Source organism: Rhincodon typus, chromosome 16 (assembly GCF_021869965.1).
Source record: "Rhincodon typus isolate 14 chromosome 16, sRhiTyp1.1, whole genome shotgun sequence".
NCBI lineage: Eukaryota > Metazoa > Chordata > Chondrichthyes > Orectolobiformes > Rhincodontidae > Rhincodon > Rhincodon typus.
The window spans coordinates 25,187,382-25,207,455 of NC_063347.1; the positions used below are offsets into that span (position 1 = coordinate 25,187,382).

The window sequence follows — 20,074 nt, forward strand, 5'->3', positions numbered from 1 at the left end:
AAGACTTTGCAATATGATACCTTGGGCCACTGTTCTAGTACTAATATCACTGGTATCCACAGAACCACAGCAAAGATACCTATAGATATCCAAAGATATCTCACATTATTCATTAACCTCTCTCATTTTGATTTCAAAGGATGCAATTTCTTTTACGGGTATCCAAAAGTTTCACTTATGAAATTAGGAATTTTGCCCACTTCAGATTTCCTACATCTTCACTGACAGTGACAAATAAAATTATATCAACACTGATGCTAACCATAAACAATGCATTTCATCTAGTCAAAACACCACTGGAGCTACCTAAAATATTATTTCACAATTGCCATAATTGATGATTTGAGGACACATTTTAAACTCAGGGCATGTCTGTCTGACAGGCAAACTTACCAAGGCACAGTGTCTGAAGGATCAATACAAACAAAATACACAAAAGTATTCTTTAGAAATGAGGTACTATTCTAATCAGATGCAAATACAGCTCTCTACCTGAAAGAAATGAGACTTGTACAGGCTTCGTGTCAGGATTGAAAACCAAACTTTAAAAAAGATCATGGCCGCATATGTAATAGCATTTGTACACCATTCTACATATCCAAAATTCCTTACATTAGCAAATGGTACGAATAAGGATCAACGATCAAAGCTGCAGAGACAATTCAAGATATTCCGTACAGGTTTTAAAATTTAGGAAAGGCAAACAGAGATCACTGATCAGATTAACTATATAACTGGCTGAATGCTTCAAGGATAAATAAATCCCAAGATTTCATCACCAATTGAATTTATTCATAGTAATGAAGAGAAAGAACAAGCATTCAGAAAAGCTAAAAATACAAAAAGGTTGTTGGAAATAGGGAGTAAGAGAAGAGATGATAAAGTCCATTTGCACCAACAGTTATCAGTTTACAATACAATTCTTGATAGAGGAAACTTAATATAGCAATACCAACCCAGAGGAACCACACAATGTACTAATTTTCCAAAACAAAGTAAATATAAATATCCTTGCCTGTGTACTTTACATATTCGTATGAAACAATGTTAGCACTGTAAACACATACATAAAAGCCAAAACTTCCTTTCAACTTAGATGCTGGACTCCATGAAATAGTTGTTGCTTTTCTAACAATTGCGGTTTGGTTTGTTTACATAATCTGGAGTTTCCAGAAGCTATCCACTTGAAATTTTCTACGGCTCTAACCTCTGTTCTTCACCTCCAGCATTGTTCCGGTGAACTTTGAGGAATAACATCTGACCCTTCTGGTGGACACTTTTCAGCCTTAATCTTCAGTCAATATCTTCAGATCTTAACCATCACTCGTTTGCTCTCCAACAGCAGGTGCTGGTTATGGAAAACAGCTGCACCAAGCCACAGGAAGTGGAAGAGGTGAGGGCTGGTGTTTGGGGTGGAGATTCCCTATTGGCATACGGCCAGCTGACTAGTCTGCATCCAGTTGTCCTTCTACTACTTCCATGTCCTTGACCAGAATTTTCATGCTTCCCTTCCTTTCTGCTATGATCATTCTGAATTTCTCTGGACCCATCTTTCATTTCTTTAACTCTTTCGTTTTCATCTCATTTGGCCTTGCACATTATTTTCATTTCATCATTCGGCTTACTAGTCAATCACAGACCCCACCATTTTGTTTATTTCTGAATATTTGAATATCCTTTATTGTCACATACATTCAAAATAAAATGCAGTGAAAACTATGCACCGTCACTCGTACATGAGTGCCATTCACAGAATAAAGACAGATAACTTAAAGAGAGTCCAACTTTCCTATGCCGCCGAGAGTGTCCTGCTCTGGGCTACACCAGTCCATGCCATGCCGCTTTCGGTGACCTACTCCATGTGGGAAATGAGAGCCCTGTTTTTGTTATAATTCATTGCAACTCACCATCACTTTTGCAAGGGCCACTAGGGGTGGGCAATAAATGCAGCTCAGCCCCATGCAGGTGTGAAGAATGCCCTAGAGAAAATCTACACTGCCACAAACACTCCAGAGACAAAATTCCCCGCAGCCCTACTCATCATGGCTGGCAACTTCAACCAAGCTAACCTCAAGATGTTGCTGCCAGCGTACCTCCAACACATCTCCTGCCCCACCAGAGGGCTGAACCACTGCTGCACAACCAAAGACGCCAACCACTCCACCCCCCACCCACACTTGAGAAAATCGGATCATAGCACTGTGTTCCTCCTCCCAGCTTACAAGCAGGAGGTGAAACTGGAGGACCCTTCACAAGAAGTAGTACAATGCTGGTCCGACGCAGCAGAGAACTGTCTCCGGGACTGCTTGAAATCAGTGGACTGGACCATATTCAAGTACTCAGCGGAAAACCTGGACAGGTACGCCACACCATAACAGACTTCATTAGTAAGTGCGTGGAGGACTGCGTACCAAGGAAGTCAATTCCAGTGTTACCCAACCAGAAACTTTAGATGAACCAGGAAATCCATTCCCGACTGAAGACCGGACATGCAGCATTCAAGTCAGACAATCCAGACCTACATAGGAGATCCAGATATGATCTCCTCAAAGCCATCAGGGATGCCAAAAGGCAGTACCAGACCAAGTTAGAGGCCCAAAACAACCAGACTCTTGTAGCCTGTGGCAAGGCCTAAACAGCATTATGAGATACAAAATGAAACCAAGAAAGATAGCGGACAAAGACACATCCCTCTCTGATGCACTTGATGCTTTCTATGCTCGATTCAAGCAGAATGCCAGTGGCGCAGCGTCACTTGCCCCGACAGCACCAGATGTACCTGTGCCTACTGTCACCACTGTAGATGTCAGATCAGTCTTCCTGAGAGTCAACGCAAGGAAAGCAACAGGCCTGGACAGTCCCCGGAACAGCACTTCGATCCTGTGCAGACCAACTGGCAGAGGTATTCACCGACATCTTCAACCTCTCCCTTCTACAAGCTGAAGTCCCCACCTGCTTCAAGACCACCATCATCCCAGAAAGCACATGCAGTGTGCCTTAAATGACTGCCACCCAGTGGCTGTGACCTCAATAACCATGAAGTGCTTGAAAGGCTGGTCATGGCCCACATCAACTCTTGTCTCCCAGCCTGCCCTGATACCCTAAAATTTGCCTACCAACGTAACAGGTCCACAGTGAAACCATTTCACCAGCCCTGCACTCATCTCTGGAACATCTGGACAACAAGGATACCTACTTCAGCCTCCTGCTCATTGAAGGCGGAGCTGTAGTCAACACCATTATCTACAACCTCATCCACAAAATGAGCTACAAATCTTCTCAAAAACTTTAAACCTTTATCCCTTCCAGACTGATCTCCAAACTGCGAGACCTTGGTCTCAGCTCCACCTTTTGCAACTGTATCCTCAGCTTTCGGACCCACAGGTCGCAGTGAAGGTAAACAACTGCACCTCCTCCACAATAAGCCTCAACACCGGCGAACCACACCCCCACCACGGATACATGCTCAGCCCCCTACTGTACTTCCTATACATCCATGACTGTGGTGCTAAATTCCAAATGAATGCTATCTACAAGTTTGCTGATGACACAACCGTGGTAGGATGGGTACCGAACAATAACGAGTCAGAATACAGAAAGGAGATAAAGGGTTTGGTAACGTGGTGCAATGAAAACAACCTCTCTCTCAACGTCGGCAAAACTCAAAAACTGATCATTGACGTCAGAAAGAAACGAGGAGGAGAACACACCCCCACCTACATCAACAGAGCTGAGATTGAGACGGTGGAGAGCGTCAAGTTCTATGAGTGATGACAACTGACAACCTGTCCTGGACTTCCCACATAGATGCGATGGTCAAGGCGAACAACCATGCCTCTTCTTCAGCCAGCCAGCTCAGGAAATTTGGCATATCCATAAAGTTCCTCACCAAATTTTACAGATGCTCAATTGAAAGCATACTGTCTGGGTGCGTAATGGCCTGGTATGGCAACTGCTCTGCCCAAGATCATAAGAAACTACAGAAGGTTGTCTGCACAGACCAGACCATCACGGAAGCCAACCTTCCATTCATGGACCCCATTTACCCAGCTCGATGCTGCAGAAAAGCTGCCAACATCAAAGGCTCATCGCACTCTGGTAATGCTCTCCTAAAACCTCTTCTGTTAGGCAGAGGATACAGACGCTTGAACACACACACCAGCAGGTTCAGGAACAGCTTCTTCCCGGCTGTTATTAGACTGATGAATGGACTCTCTAACTTCAAATAATGCTGATCCTGCTAATGTTGATCTTGCCTAGCGCACACCCTGTGCTACATAACCTGTATGCCTCTAAGACATTTTTTTAAGCCTGTGATCTGTATGCCCTTGTATACTATGATCTGCCTGTACTGCTCAAACAAATCAATGCCCACATCCCATAAGTGAATTAAAAAAACTGATTAATTTGTATCTTAGAGAAAAATAATAGATACCATACAATTAGCAGAATGTTACATGGAAAGGTGATATTACAAGCAGCTTAGACTCTAGTAGTTTCCTTCAATCCTATCAAGGACACAAATCTCTTAAAGACTGAAGCAGTCCATGTTCAAATGCAACAAGATGTGGAGAATATACAGACTTGGGCAGGTAACATTCACACCACAAAAACGTCAGGCATTGACCATCTCACCACCACCCCTTGACATTCAATGGTGTTACCAAACTTCATCCCTTTGAATTCAAGGCCTCTTAAGATAATGCAAATGTCATCCATGTGACTTTTAGTGTAAAATCTGAAGTAAAATGCAATCCACGACCCATATGGGAAATTATATCCATTTGTCTCATATTAAAAACAAAGAAAACAAGTTTTAGTTCAGATGAGGAACTGTTATAGTGAGTGATATTTTACGAAGAGGTTAACTTTACGGAGTGGAAAAGTAGTAATGCACAAAGACAGGTCTTGATTCCAGATGCTTTTGACTTCATTAGTTTAATGGGCTTGAATGTGGGCTATCTATAATAATAGCTCTCAGTAAACATTATTTAGCAATCGTTTTGAGGCAAGGTATAATAAATACTTTTCTTTCCGAAAGTGGTAAGGCAAATGTTATTTATTTTGGGACACGTCAGGATTTACGTTACAATAGTTCTTTTCCTGTGCAGCTGTGTTGCACGTAACATCCCTAGTGTCTGCCAACCAACTAGGAAGTATTTCTTAAAATGGACTAAAAGAGAATGGCAAAAGCTTCAGGGCACAATAAAAGAATCAAAAGTTGTAGTTTCTTAAATTGTAACTGTAAAAATTATGTAGAACCATACATTTACTAAAGTCTCACATTAAAACTATGTTACATTTTTGAACTTTAAAAACTCAAAATAGAAGGCTGTCATAGCTAATATGTTTTCTCCACATATGTACAAAGTTAGATGACATTAACCAGGCAGTTACTACCCTTTTCGCTGAATATTCAGAGTTAAATTTAATCTCGCATCCATTTTGCAGCATCCCTCTGTCTTTCCAATTTACAGCCTTCCTCTGCTCCCTACAGCAGCCTCTCTCATTCTCTTTTCTCTCCACCTTTGCAGCCTTCCGCTCTATCCTCCCAATACTTAACTCTTTGGCAGCCCCCTTCTCTTCGCGCCTCACTTTGCAGCCTGTCCTTCCCCTCAACCCTTGCAGTCTTCCTCTCTTTCTCCCCTCTACCTTGCAGCCTCCAGCTCTTACTACCATCCTCTTTGCAGCTTCCATCTAGTGCTCCCACTCCAAACATTCTCACCCCACCTGCAGCCTTCCAATTGATTGGCCACCATCCATCCAACCTCCACCTCACCCCTACAGCTTCCCCACCTCATCTATCCACCATCCTCCTGCTGTATCTTCTCCTTCTATTCATTCTTCCATTCCCATCTCAGCAGCCTACACCTCTTTCCTCCCCCAACCCCTACAACTACCCTATCTTCAAACTATGCAATCATTCTCTTCCTCTTGACCCTTGCAGCTTCCCATTACTCTGTTCACCACGACTAAAGCCTCATGACACCAGCCACTCCAACTCATGCCTCAATCTCTGCAAGCACCTCCCCATCACCATTTAACTTCTCACTATTCCTCCAATCATAGGTTCAGTAATGAGCCTCAGAGCAATAAGTTCAGTACAGAACCAGTGACTGAAAAAGGAGGCTTAAAGATTCTATCCATTTAACTCTCAGCAGCATTACGATTGAATTTTCTAGGTATTTTGGGTAAATTTTCCCTCTGACCACATAGCAGCACTCAAAACACCTGGGAGTAAAGAGCCAGACCCCAGTGATCACCATCAATTACACTCATTCTCAGGCCTTGGTGCTACCAGTACATCATACAATCTGAAATACTCAAGGCAGCGCATAAAACCTTTCAGGAGAAGTCTGAAGGAATAACTTTTGGAATAGTTCTATTCCCTTTTAATAAATCATATAGATTTGGAAAGCAATTGTGTTCTGCATACATTTTGGTGCACAAAAAGCTCACGATTAAGGCAAGTTTCTTTATATCACTTCACAACTTCTATCTTGCCTTAAATCTGTTTGCCACTTGACAAAGCATTAGTCATTCTTTTGGATAACGAACACTTACACTTGTAACTTTCCGATAGATCTGGGCAGCATTCTGACATTCTGAGTATGGGTATTCTGAGGTAGCCATTTCTAACATACACATTCCAAAAGCGTATACATCCACAGATTCATCATAATGCTCTTCATACATTTCTGGAGCCATGAATTCTGGCGTACCTGAAGACAGTTAAAAACAAACGTAATAGTCCCAAACAATGAAAGAACTGTTAACTCTCAAAATCATGAAAAGGGAACCTTAGACTGTGGAGTCATGATTGCTGACTGCACTGTAACTTTGATAAATTATGTACAGTCAATAACTGTAAATATACATTAAACACAAGTTCATTGCTTATATTAGACATAAACAATAGAGTAAATCTTTAAAGAATTCCTTGTTCAACAGAAAGCAGAACAACGGACTTAATAAAACTAGCTTAATCTATGTAAGAATCCTCCAATTTCTAAAAAAGCAAAATGATCAATTCTCAGGATACAGCATAACTACAGAACAAGATGGCTTCCATATTTTGTCAAAAACACAAGAATCACTGAAGACTACACTCATTCATTTCAGTTCTGTAATCTGTGGCCCTTTCCAAGGTTCTGATGACAGGGGTAGAGTAGTTTCAGTTCCTGATTAGAGCGGGTGTAGGAGTTCAGATGGAAATGATAGAAATAATTTACTGCAAATAGTCTTCTTTTTAAAAAAAAACAGACCTGCTCTTTGCGTCGTTTATTTTTGGCAGCAGCAATCAGGGCTCACCCTGATCACACTCACCAACAAAAAAAGATGAAGGGGACTTAAAAGGTCTCCTAGATGTAGCATTCAGTCCAAGATCCACAACAGCCTGCTGCCTCACACCCCAGCACCCAAGTATACTGGAATATTGCATACAATTCTGGTCGCCCTTCTGTCAGAAGGATGTTGTTAAATTTGAGAGGGTACAGAAAAGATTTGCAAGGATGTTGTTGGGATGGGAGGGTTTGAGCTATAGGGAGGGGCTGAATAGGCTAGGGGTATTTTTTTCCACTGGAGTGTCGGAAACTAAGGGGTGACCTTATAGAGGGTTATAAAATCTGGAGGGGTGCGGATATGATCAACAGCCAAGGTCTTTTTCCTCGGGTGGGCGAGTCCAGAACTAGAGGGCAGAGCTTTAAGGTGGGAAAGGAAAGATTTACAAAGGACCTGAGGGTAACTTTTTCACGCAGAGGGTGGTGAGTCTATGGAACAAGCTGCCAGAGGAAGTGGTGGAGGCTACCTTCAAAACATCAATGAGATCGACACATTCTATGCCTACTTCCTGCTCATCCTCTGCTATCAGTAAATCTTTAATCAACACGGGTTGTACATTTTTTGACAAATTAACAGATGTATAATATTCTAAACTAATACTTAAAGTTAGTAAACTAATCAGAAAATTCCCTATAAATGGTCAACTGCTTATACTGAATAATGGTGGTCACTAACCCCCAAAATCTAACAAAGGGCACAGATTCTGCAAAGGGACATAGGTATGTTAAGTAAGAGGCACAAAGTTAGCAGGTGGAATAAAATGAGGGGAAATTAGGTTGTTCACTTTGGCAGAAAAAAAAAGCTTTTTTTTTTTAAAATCACAAGAAACCATTAAATACTGGCATTAAAAAAGCTATTTTTCAAGTTAAGAACGTAAGAACCAAGAGCAGGTGTAGGCCATCTGGCCTTTTGAGCCTGCTCTGCCATTCAATAAAATCATGGATGATCTTTTCATGGCCTCAGTTCCACTTACCCAACCCCTCACCATAACCCTTAATTCCTTTACTATTCAAAAAATCTTAGCTTTAAGAACATTCAATGAGGAAGCCTCAACTATTCACTGGGCAGGGAATTCCACAGATTCACAATCAAGCCGGCTGCTTTGTCCTGGATGGTGTCAAGCTTAAGTATTGGGCCTGCACTCATCCAGGCAAGTGGGGAGCATTCCACCACACTGCTGACTTGTGCCTTGTAGATGGTGGACAGGCTTTGGGGAGTCAGGTGGTGAGTCGCTCGTCGCAGTATTCCGAGCTTCTGGCCTGCTCTTGAAGCCACTGTGTTATTGTGGTAACTCCAATTGAGTTTCTGGTCAATGATAACTTCCAGGAGTTTGATAGTGAGGGATTCAGTGATGGTAACACCAATTGAATGTTAAGGGACAGTGATTTAATTGTATCTTGTCGAATGTCTTTTGGAAATCCAGATCCACATCTACTAGGTCCCCATTGTCCACCGTGCTTGTAATGTCTTCATAGAATTCCAGCAAATGAGTCAAGCATGACCTGTCTTTCATGAACCCATGCTGAGTCAATGGGCCAATTTCTACCTAGGTGTCTTGCTATTTCTTCCTTGATGATAGATTCAAGCATTTTTCCCACAACAGAAGTTAAGCTAACCAGCCTATAATTCCCCATCTTTGCTATACCTCCTTTTTTGAACAGTCACGTCATATTGGCTGTTTTCCAATCTGCTGGAACATGCAAACAAAGCAAGCAATTAGAAATGCCTTTACCTAGACCACATCTGGACTATATAGAATTTTAAATAAAGATATACTTGTCTTAAAGGGTGCAAGAGCAGTTTAATAGATTGACTCCTTGATGAGAGGATTGCCTATGAGGAGGCTGAGTAGAACGGACTTCTAGTGTGTGGTTTCCAAGAATGAGTAACAATTTTATTTAAAATGTACAACTTTCTAAGAAGGTTTAATAACATAGATTCTGCAAGACAATTTCCACTGTCTGGACAATATATAACTAGGAGCAGTATCTCAGGATAAGGGAACTTGCTTTTTGGTTTGAAATAGGCAGAGATTTCTTCTCAGGTTTGTGACTTTTTTGAACTGTCTATCCCCAGAGGGGTAAGAATGCTCATTTGCTGTGAATATAAGATCTACAATTTTTTTTTTCATTATCTTAGATCAGGTAAGAAAGTGGTTTTGAGATTAAGGTTCAGTCTGATCATAAACAGCTGGGCAGGCTTCAGGGATCGTATGTCATACACCTTTGTTTATTTTATGTAACATAACAAATTTGAAGGAATTGTCAGGTATTTACCTATAACACTTTTGGCAAAAGAGGCACGCTTTAGAGTTGCAAGACCCAAATCTCCTATCTTCACTGATCCCGTGGGCCCAGTAATAAAAATATTATCACATTTTAAATCCCGGTGAATAATCGGTGGAGTTCTCGTGTGTAGAAAATATAACCCTTTCAATATCTGCCGACACCAGCTTCGCATTACTTTTGTTTTCATCACTTTAAATCTTTTTAAATATCTGCAAATACAAAAATATTATACACAGATTTAATTACATGCACAATCAAGATTAAAATAGCAACTGTAAACATTTCAGGAATATTTGAAACATAATTTAAAGCTATGCATGATAAAGCAATTGTAATAAATATTATAGAACATGATTTTTGAAAAATATATTTGTACCCAGGATGCGGACATCACTGCTAAGGCCAACATTGACTGCCTAGCCCTAAATGCCCTCAAGAAAGCAGTGGGAAGTATAGTGACTATAACTGAATGGGTTTCTACGCCATTTCAAAGGGTAGCCAGAATAAAGCACACTGCTGTGGATCTGGACTCTCATGTAGGTCAAGTAAGAACTGCAAATTTCCTTTCGTTAAAAATGATATTAATGCACCAAACCGATTGTTATATGACAATCCGATAACTCAATGGGGCTGAACTTTTCCAGTCTGGAGTCAAGACACCAATGTTGAATGCTTTCCCCAGTCCCTATACCATGTTGCGCTGGAGCTTGATGCTCAACAAGGTTTTAAAGACGGCAGTCCAGCTCCAGTGGCTGAAGATGCATTAGGAAACCAGTAGGGGTGAGTTGCTGCCAATTTAAGAAAAGAGCAAACAATATGGAAATGCCCTTTGAAGTTTCTTAAATTCAAAACAATCACAGCTGCCAGGTCATTGTCATGGATGGTCATCTCCCTTACTGGATGATCAATGGTTGCAGTTGTATTCCAATGGCTATGGTGAATGCTGCAGTTCGCCTACCTGGATGCAGTGTTAGCCACTCCTCTGCCGGAGGTCACCCCAATCTGGCAATTCATGTCCTAGCATCAACAGGGCTATCATACAAACTGGCTGTCATCCCCAAATTTCCCGACCTCCACTTGGTTCTTCTATAGTGAAAACTCTTGGCAGGTGACCAGCTTGCCAGCCTAGCCACCTCTCTGAGCAAACAAAAATTCTGCAGATATAGATTCACCAGTACTTATACAAACTGTTATATTCCAGATAATTATAGAGTCATAGAAATGTACAGCACGGAAACAGATCCTTCGGTCCAACTCATTCATGCCTACCAGATATCCTAAATTAATCTAGTCCCATTTGCCAGCGTTTGGCCCATGTCCCTCTAACTCTTCCTATTCATATACCTACCCAGATGTCTTTAAAATGCTGTAATCGTACCAGCTTCCACCACACCACCCTCTGCATGAAAAAGTTGCCTTGGGTCCCTTTTAAATCTTTCACCTTGAACCTATGTCTCATAATTTTATAAACTACTATAAGGTCACCCCTCAGTCTCTGAACCTCCAGGGAAAACAGCCCCAATCTATTCAGCCTCTCCCTATAGCTCAAACTCTCCAACCCTGGCAACATCTTGTAAATGTTTTCTGAGCCCTTTCAATTTTCACAACATCTTTCCTATAGCAGGGAGACCAGAACTGAACTGATGTGGTGGTCTCTGGAATATTACTCCAGGTCTCCAGATTATGAGTTCAGTGGCATAATTTATGGCACCATATTAGATAAAATCATTCAATTCACATGAAAGTTTGTTAAATCAAAAATAACTGAAACATTCCCAACTCTGAATTTCACCAGTAAACCAGTAAAGCCTTACAAAACCAAAATTCAAACTGATACAGGATTGCATAAGTGTTGCACATTACATCATCAAGGCTTATAAGCCAGTGCAAAAAGGTAATTTGGGGAGGGCAATGAAAGCTGTCCAGGTAACGGCACCCTCACATCCCTAAAAAGGTAACAGAACATAGCAAAGATTTAATAAGCCAGAGTCATTTGTATGCTTCAAATATATCAGCTTTGCCCTTCAGCAGCTAGAGACAAGTTCAATTCCTTGCTTGTATCAAGTCAGCTGATCAGACATGAGGTAGCAAGTGGCTCCCAACAACAAGCTTTTGCAGTTTTGGGCTAGAAAAGGGATACCCAAGATGGACCATCTGTACCCTTGGAAGTGTACTCCAGTAAATTGAAGAAAGGCTTGACAAAACTGGAAAACATATTCATAACAATTTAACATTTTAGTTACTTAATATATTTGTATTTTTCTTTAATAATACTTTAGCATAGGGATAAAGTGCCAAAAGATTTTTTTTTGCTCGCATGAATCTAGAAGTTTAGCTTAGGTAAATATTTTTGGTCAAGAGAAATATTTAGCTGCTAAGTCTTCACTGTGGATTTGACAATTACTATTTTTGTTTCATATGAGCAGAATCAAAAAGGGCCCACTGCTAGATGTCAAATCACCGATTATCCTTTGGCCCACAATGGTAAGTTATATACTGTACTAACAAATGCTCCCTCTGCAATCACACCACAAATTCTGACTACTGTCATCTGCACTCTTGGTAATTATTATGGTTGATTAATTACTTTACCTAACATATTGTAACACTGCATCCAGAACTGAGTTTGGGGGTTCACTGGCTAGAATGTTCATGTATTGTTTAGTTGCTTCTGTCCATGGACCACAAATATTTCTCTAATGTGCAGCCTCTATTTTTACCCATAGAGTTTTATTTACATTTCAAACGTACTACACTCCAGAGGTCATTATTTTCTATTTCAGTTTAAATAACATTTGCTGTTCATTAGAATAGTAAAACATCACACCTCAATCATCTCTCATTACTGAAACAGATACCATAGACAGAATTTAGCAGAATACTGCCACATTTAACTTTGTAATTGAAGGAGGAACGAAAGAAATATTTAAAAGCTACTTAGAGAAATAGTTAATAATACTGAGGATGCTCAAAATCTGAAATTGAAATAGTGTTAGAAATGCTTAGCTAATGCAACAATGGTCAAGAGAGAAGGTAGTGCCAGACCTGCTGCATATTTCCAACATTTATTGTAGAAAAATTCTGGATCAATGCACAAACGTATGGATTGTGGCATTTCAGAATTCATTTAGAAAAATGGAAGTGTTCAACTTTACTAAATAAGTCCTAAAGCAGAGATAATAATGACCAAATTCTGATTCCTTCCTGCTTTGGTGCAGGATTCACAGGTATCCATCACCTTTTCCCTTTCCTTCTTTTGTTGGCCAGCAAGAGCAAGATAGAGAAACAGCCTGCAACTCAGAAGCAGAAATTATGGTACAATCAGGCAATTACACTTTCAACATTATATGAACTAGATCATTCTAGAAAACTTGGAGAAAACACTCCAAAACAATTAGTGCCCTTAAAGAATTTTCAATTTAAAGATATTTGCCATTAGATTTCCAGAATGAAACCCAATTTTCCAATTTGAAGAAAGATCCATCTTTTTAATTCCAAAAATTACATTTAACCAATGGAGTGTCACATTTAATTGCACTGTGAATGAAGATCAAATCCAGTATTGAGATGAAATTAGTAAGAAAGGAATGAGATCACAAAATTCAAGTGGTAAAGGATAAAGAAAAAATGAAATTAACTGGGGTAACAGTGCATGGGAGAGAAGTTAACTAGCACTGGCGCAGAGGTCAATTTTCCTTTCAGTTTACACAGGAAGCTATATTGTACCATCAACCAACTGTGGCTTTCACAGGTGGAAAGGAATAGGAGACAGGACAGCAGACAGCATTTGTTTCCACTACAGAGTGGGGTGGATACTGAATTTCTTCTGTAAGAGGCTGATGAAAAAAGTAGTGGGAGATGTGTTCATATACACACTGCATCTCAGCTAGCATATCAACTACAGGCATGAGTTCAGCTTCTCCATCAACATTGACAACAACATCAAGCTTTAGCTCTCCACCATCTCACTTGGTTCTTCTACTGCTCAAGTTGAGACTACTTGCCCACTTATATATCTTAACTTCAGTTAAATATTGGCAAGATTAAAATCAAATAAGATTTGAAATTTTGCCACTAATTCCATGCTCTTCCCACAAGTGCCGACTCATGCTGATCCAGATTATTTTCAAGCCCTTATTCAACCACAAAAGGACCTTTGTTCCTTTATCCTGTCCGTAGTAAAAGCACCAAACTTTACCTTTGTACCATCACTCACCTCAACTATTATCTCAGCCAATCTGATGTAGAAAGCTTCATATATGCCTCTTATCTTCAGACTGATCGGTTCCAATGTTGCCAAACAGGATCTCAGACTCCTCTTGATAACCTTTTGCTTATCCAAAACTCTGCTGCCTGAATTATAATCCTACACCAATTCTGCTTACCCATCATCCCAGCTCTTGATCACCTGAACTGGATCCAGGTTCCTCTTTTAATTAAGTAGTCTTTTAACTACTGAAGTGTCTAAGGCCATGTCCTTCCTGTTGCTGCAGCTTCCTCAAGTCCTTAGAACACCACCATGCCATTCACCAATTCTCAATCTCCATTCCTTTGACTGTGGCTCCTTGACAACTTTCTTACCATGGACATCATGCTTTAGGTCGCAGATCTACTTGCTCTGGAATTTCCCCATAAACACCTTCACTTCTTCTCCTCCCTTAAGATTCTAAACAACTATCCTTGTTCAACCTTTTGATCATCCCTAACATCTCACTTTCTGGCTTAAAATCCTTTTTCAGATTATAACTGTTTGAAATACATCCAAAGCTTTTCTATGTTAAGAGCACTACATAGATACAATTTACTTTTTCCTAGTTTTATCTAGTTCTACCCCATGACAGCTAAGTTTATTCACGACAAGTGAAGTGAAAATTGAGGGTGGAATTTCTCAAAAAAGACAGTCTTATCATGGGGAAAAGGGGTCAAGATCACCCCTGTCCTAGATGTAGGTAAGGCAATAGGGCAAGTATTTTAAGTCTTCACTTGTAGTGTGGTGTGGCAAGACTAGTTTGCCTTTCATCAGACGTCAGGAGGATCAAATTTCTTCCCTGTGCAGTGATCAGCGAATTTCAGCTAATCAAGAAAAGTGTTTACTTTCTGGATTTCTACACCAGACAAATGGTCTGCAGGATTCAGTTCTGGAGGACAGGGCTGTCATGGGCAAGACTTCCCTTTATACGGAAGGGCATGTGTAATATACAACTCATTTCACTATTTTACGATAATTAATACAGGCTGATCAGCTCATCTACAACAAAAACCGAAAGAACTGCGGATGCTATAAATCAGAAACAAAAACAAAGTTGTTGGAAAAGCCCAGCAGGTCTGGCAGCATCCGTGAAGGAAAAAACAGAGGTAACGTTTCAGGTCCGGTGACTCTTCTTCAGAACAGTTCCTCAATTCTGAGGAAGGGTCACCGGACCCAAAACTTTACCTCTGTTTTTTCCTTCACAGATGCTGCCAGACTTGCTGGGCTTTTCCAGCAACTTCGTTTTTGTAGCTTATCTACAACACTGGGAAACTCAGCTTATTGGTTAATATTTGCTTTTCTGATCTCAATTTCATCCCCACTAAACGGTTTTTGATCTGTTCATATAATGGAACATAATCTTAGAGGTCTCTAAATGTGAATTTTTTTTTGAGATCCATAGAATTTCACGTTTGTTAAGGGTGACTGCCATGTTGCATTAGCCTTTAGTAACTAAATAGTAACTTTGCAAGTATGAAGTTACATCTCCTGCAGGTGCAGTATCTTTAGAATCTCAAATTGACTCAATATTTGAGTGTGTATCGGGGTTTAGTTCTACTAATTAGCTTGGAAAAATAGATGACCATTTTAAGTTTAAACAATTTCACTTCCATTGAGAATCACCTGCTTTCTGAGGTGATAACTTATTTTAAAAATCTGCAATTATCATATTTATTTTTACCACCAAAACAAATGCAAATGTTTTAGAATACTTACGTTTTCAATGTTCCCGAGGTCATTAATTCAGTAACTAAAACAATGCATTTTTTCCCTTTCAGAGTACTTTCCCAAGAATCATAAAATCGAACAATATTGGGATGTTGCAAGCCTTTAAGCATTTCTGCCTCCTCTCGGAATCGCTGACGCTCTGCCTTTGCAAGTTTTCTGTCCTGTGTAGAAAGTTACAAAAGAAATTTGAAAATCTAATTATAAATTGAGAAATAGACAACTAATGTTTTAACAAGACTCTGATTAATTTGTTTAAAAAAATAAAACTAAATTGTTTTACAGCACATATACTAATTATGCTAAGACTATGAAGATCAATTGCATACAATTTTGTTACTTCAAATGGAACAATTTTGTTTCTGGTTCTCATGGTGTTCACACTGTAGCTGCCAGCCTGAAAGTAGTTGCTGCAGTACAGGTTTGCTCACATTATCTAGTTGAAATTCACATTACATTATGTAGGCAGGAATTATATGTATGGATTTACACGCCATGGTCAGCAAGAGCTGTAAACCACTGTACATCAATATTAAAGCTTTATGGTAAATGCATATTTAAATATTCTGAACAAACCGTGTCCCACAATCTAGAAACTGTGACTTTTGATAAACTGTGCTTAATGTGATTGTGCCGCCAGAAATACAAATGATCTTTAACATACAAATTCAGAGAGTACCAATTCCATAAATATATTTAATCAATACCCATAATTAACTCGCCCCAGTTATCCAAAGTTGAATTTATTAAGGTTGAATTTCCAAATACCACTTTCAGTACCAGCATTATATTATGTTATATATTGTATATACACATTATAAAAAGGTACATTTCAAGCATTGCAAAAATGCTGAATTGTCTGTACGGGCAGATTTTCTAATAAATTCCAGAACTGCTGAAAACACAAACTTTTCAAAGTTTGCTAGTTCTTTACAAGATTTTAATTAACATTGGAAAGATATTGCTTTTTTTTTTACATTTTGTGCTATATCCAACAGAAAGTTCAGCTAACACAAACGGAGCTTGCCATCAGTGCAATGAATTTCCAGTATTCGATGATGCTTTTCCTGCCTTTTTACAATGTCTCCTCTGTTTTGAGGAATCTAATTTTGCCTTCTGTGCTGAGAAGACTTTCAAGCTACCAAACTTCTTTAAAGTTATTTTTCAATCAGTATTCTGGTTTTCAGAGTCAAAAACTAAATTTAAAATTTTTGACACCCTTTTCTTATTGAAGAAGTTTGACCAGTTATATGATGGATTTTATGACAAGGATTTGTTAGACATCATGAATTTGTAAGGAACAAATTGTACAATCAATCTGACCTTAAATAAGAGTGTCAGCACAAGTTGACGGTACCCTACAATAACTATTTATTTTAGTACAATATCTTCTCAATTCATAGACAGACAGACAGACAATCTTAGGTGTCAATTGTATATAATTGAAGATCCTAGAGATTACAGAAATAGCTATTTCTTTTTCAGCTTTTCAACAACACTCAACTTTGCTTTCCTACCATTCAGTAGGGCATTTTCAGGGCTACTCCCTTGCACTCTTTACACTAGCAGGATTTTCCATTTTTCTCATTCACAAGATGTGGGCATCACTGAACATTTATTGCCTACCCCAGTTAAAAGCCAACCACACTAACGAACGCTGTACATTAAATAAAAGAACTCCATTCAATACTCATGAGATTCTTACACTTTCATATTTTAAAGGGCAACATGTAATGCTAAAATGGTTGCAAACTGCTTTATTCAAAACTATGATGGCTAACTCAGCTGGAGAATTTTGATCGTCTCCTAAGCGGATGTCTGCTGGCGTGAAGGACAAAGAAGTGACAATGCACATTCCAAGTGTCAAGTATTAAAATAAGTAGAATGTTGAGAAAAATCAATATGCCAGTATCCCATTGTTGACCAAGGTGCTAATGAAAACTGCTGTAACTAGGTTGGCCTGACTCCTCAATAATGCGCCACAGTGAACTGCCAACGCAGGTGATCTGCATAATCTTCTAACTCAGAAGCAAAAAGAGAGATGCCAATGTTCAGGTTTTACAACCAGTACTTTTAAATTATTAAAATAAGATGATTATTTATGTTTCATCATGCAGTTCCTACACAAACAAGCCATAAAACAATCTCTACAATCTTGCATCTTGTAAAGCTGGTACAAATTGGCACAAAATGGCTAATCTCCTGCAGTTTGGTTCACATTTAATCACATAAAATAGTATACCTTTTAGCCACGTTTGTCAAAAAGGCAGATGGGTACACCCGGGCAACATCCACAATAGTTTTTTCTGTGGTGCCAGGACTGAATAATAGGTATTAGTGCTATTTAAGAATATTAAAGTAGACATAACCAAAGTTAGTCACAGAAGTGTTACTGCATGACAATTGGAAATACATGAGAGAAACAAAATCTGTGAAAATGTTGTAGGTGGACACACATCCAATACTTTTTGCAATTACAAATTACTATGTGTACATTCACAGTGTAACTTGCCTATATATAATCACTATAATTAAATTAAAAAAGACAAAGAACTGCAGATGGAGGTCTGAAACAAAAACAGAAATTATTGGTAAAACTCAAATGGTCTGGCAGCAACTGTGGGAAGAAAGCAGAGTTAACATTGAGTCTGGTGACTCCTCAACTTCAGAACTGATGTTTTGTGATACTTCAGAAGTCTGTTTTTGCTTTAACATGCCCAAGGAAATATCAGCAAAAGCTCATATGCATGAACAAGTCTTTATTGTTAACACTGTAAAAGTGCCAGCATACTCTGTAGATTGGGTCACATATTTAAGCAATGCTGCTGTTCACACAAGGGACCAATTTAGAAACTACAACTACAATGTGTCTTTAAAAAAAAATAAAACTAAAGACAGTCGTTATGTTACTTTCATACTGGTCATAACCACAGGCTATTTCCAGTTTAAATGTTTGTTGTTTCTCAGAAAATCTTCAATGCCCTAAATTAATGTCATCTGTTGAAACATAGTGTCACATGACACACATTTCAGGGCAATTGTTGATATTTCATTGAGTTTCTAAGACAGTAATTTGGATGTAACATTTAATGTTTATGCATATTCAAGTCCCAATCCAGGGCATAAGCACAATAATCAGGTCTGATACTCCACTGCAGTACTGAGAGGCACTGCACTGTCCGAGAGCCTGCCTTTGTGACGTCCCCTCAAGTGGAAACAATCTAATAAACAAGTAACAAGGATGAGAACCTTTTGGCCAATAGTCTAGCTTGTAGCAAGCAGTGGAAGGGAGTTGTAGCCATTTTTTTCATTTAACAATAATTGCTGAACCTTTATAATGAAACTATTCAGTATACAATCCAGTAATATATCTTCAAATAAACAAAACATTTGTCTTGTCAGTCCTGGTGCAAAATTGGTAAACTTGTATTAGATAAAAATAGAACTAAAATATGGTGAGGTGTGGCCATTTCTCCTAGACATGATGGCAGTGAGGTGACCTTGAAGACCGTAGGAAGAATCAGAGATGAAAAGTTGAGTTATGCAAGGGCTGCCTGTACATTGAACCTAGCTGTTTGACACTGCTACTTTCATCTGTTCCTCAAATATTTGAGATAGCTTATCCTTCACAGTAATCTGTGGTAGGCTAAGCACTTTTCAGAACCAAATGTAATGGTCTTAAGCCCATTCATGCATTTGTGAAATATACATTGAAAACAATTTTATCAGGGTAATGATTATCCCACAGAATGGCTTTGATGTAACCTAATTTAGTATCAAGCTTTCATGGTAACCACACAACTACTATGTAGTAGCAATACACGTTGTATTCGCCACTAACAGTGCACGCCATTAACCTAAAAAGACACCTTATCACACAAATTAATAATGTCGTGTATGAATGTCAGTGCTGGTGTGATACTAGGTGTGTATGCCTAGCATCTCAAAGACTGGTAACTCGGATCAAACAGTATATCCCTTCAGCTGTTCACAGCAAGGTACTGACTGTACCCAAACAGCACACCTTTGCAAAAGTCAAGTGTTTAACATTAGATGCAATTTCACTTATGGATAAAGTTTGTTATCTAATGCTGAATATTCAAAAACTTAAACTGCCGACCAATTTGGGATTGTCAGGCTCGCAGCGTCGACATCTGTGTGTGAAATATTCCCTCTTAAGCTGCACGGCTGCTACTCCAACAATCCGTACACGCTAATGCATGCCAACACACTCATTTCAAGTTCCTCAAGCCACTGCTGTATACAGACTCTGGAGGTCTGCACTGCAGCTACAGAAATTATAGGGAACGTAGCCTGTGTGTACTGGAAGCTACATATATTAATATACAGGGCAATCATCTTTACAGAGATAACATGTATACACATGGCAACTATTTCAATTGAACAAAGTAGGGAACAGGTCTATTCTGGTTCATTTTTTAAGTATAATGCCTTGACCAATAAGAGTCAA

The 20,074-nt window shown here is 39.2% G+C and overlaps 1 protein-coding gene across 2 annotated transcripts in view; it reads right to left on the bottom strand.

Moving 5' to 3' along the window:
- LOC109922642 (serine/threonine-protein kinase WNK2-like) overlaps nt 1–20,074 on the bottom strand; it is a 95,336-nt gene that overhangs the window by 30,436 nt on the left and 44,826 nt on the right. For both annotated transcript variants that reach the window (XM_048606515.1, XM_048606516.1), the window contains exons 3-5: nt 15,595–15,767; nt 9,618–9,838; nt 6,565–6,722 (exon numbers count right to left, since the gene is read on the bottom strand). In XM_048606515.1, coding sequence (XP_048462472.1) covers nt 6,565–6,722; nt 9,618–9,838; nt 15,595–15,767 — 552 coding nt within the window. The remainder of the gene's footprint in view (nt 1–6,564; nt 6,723–9,617; nt 9,839–15,594; nt 15,768–20,074) is intronic.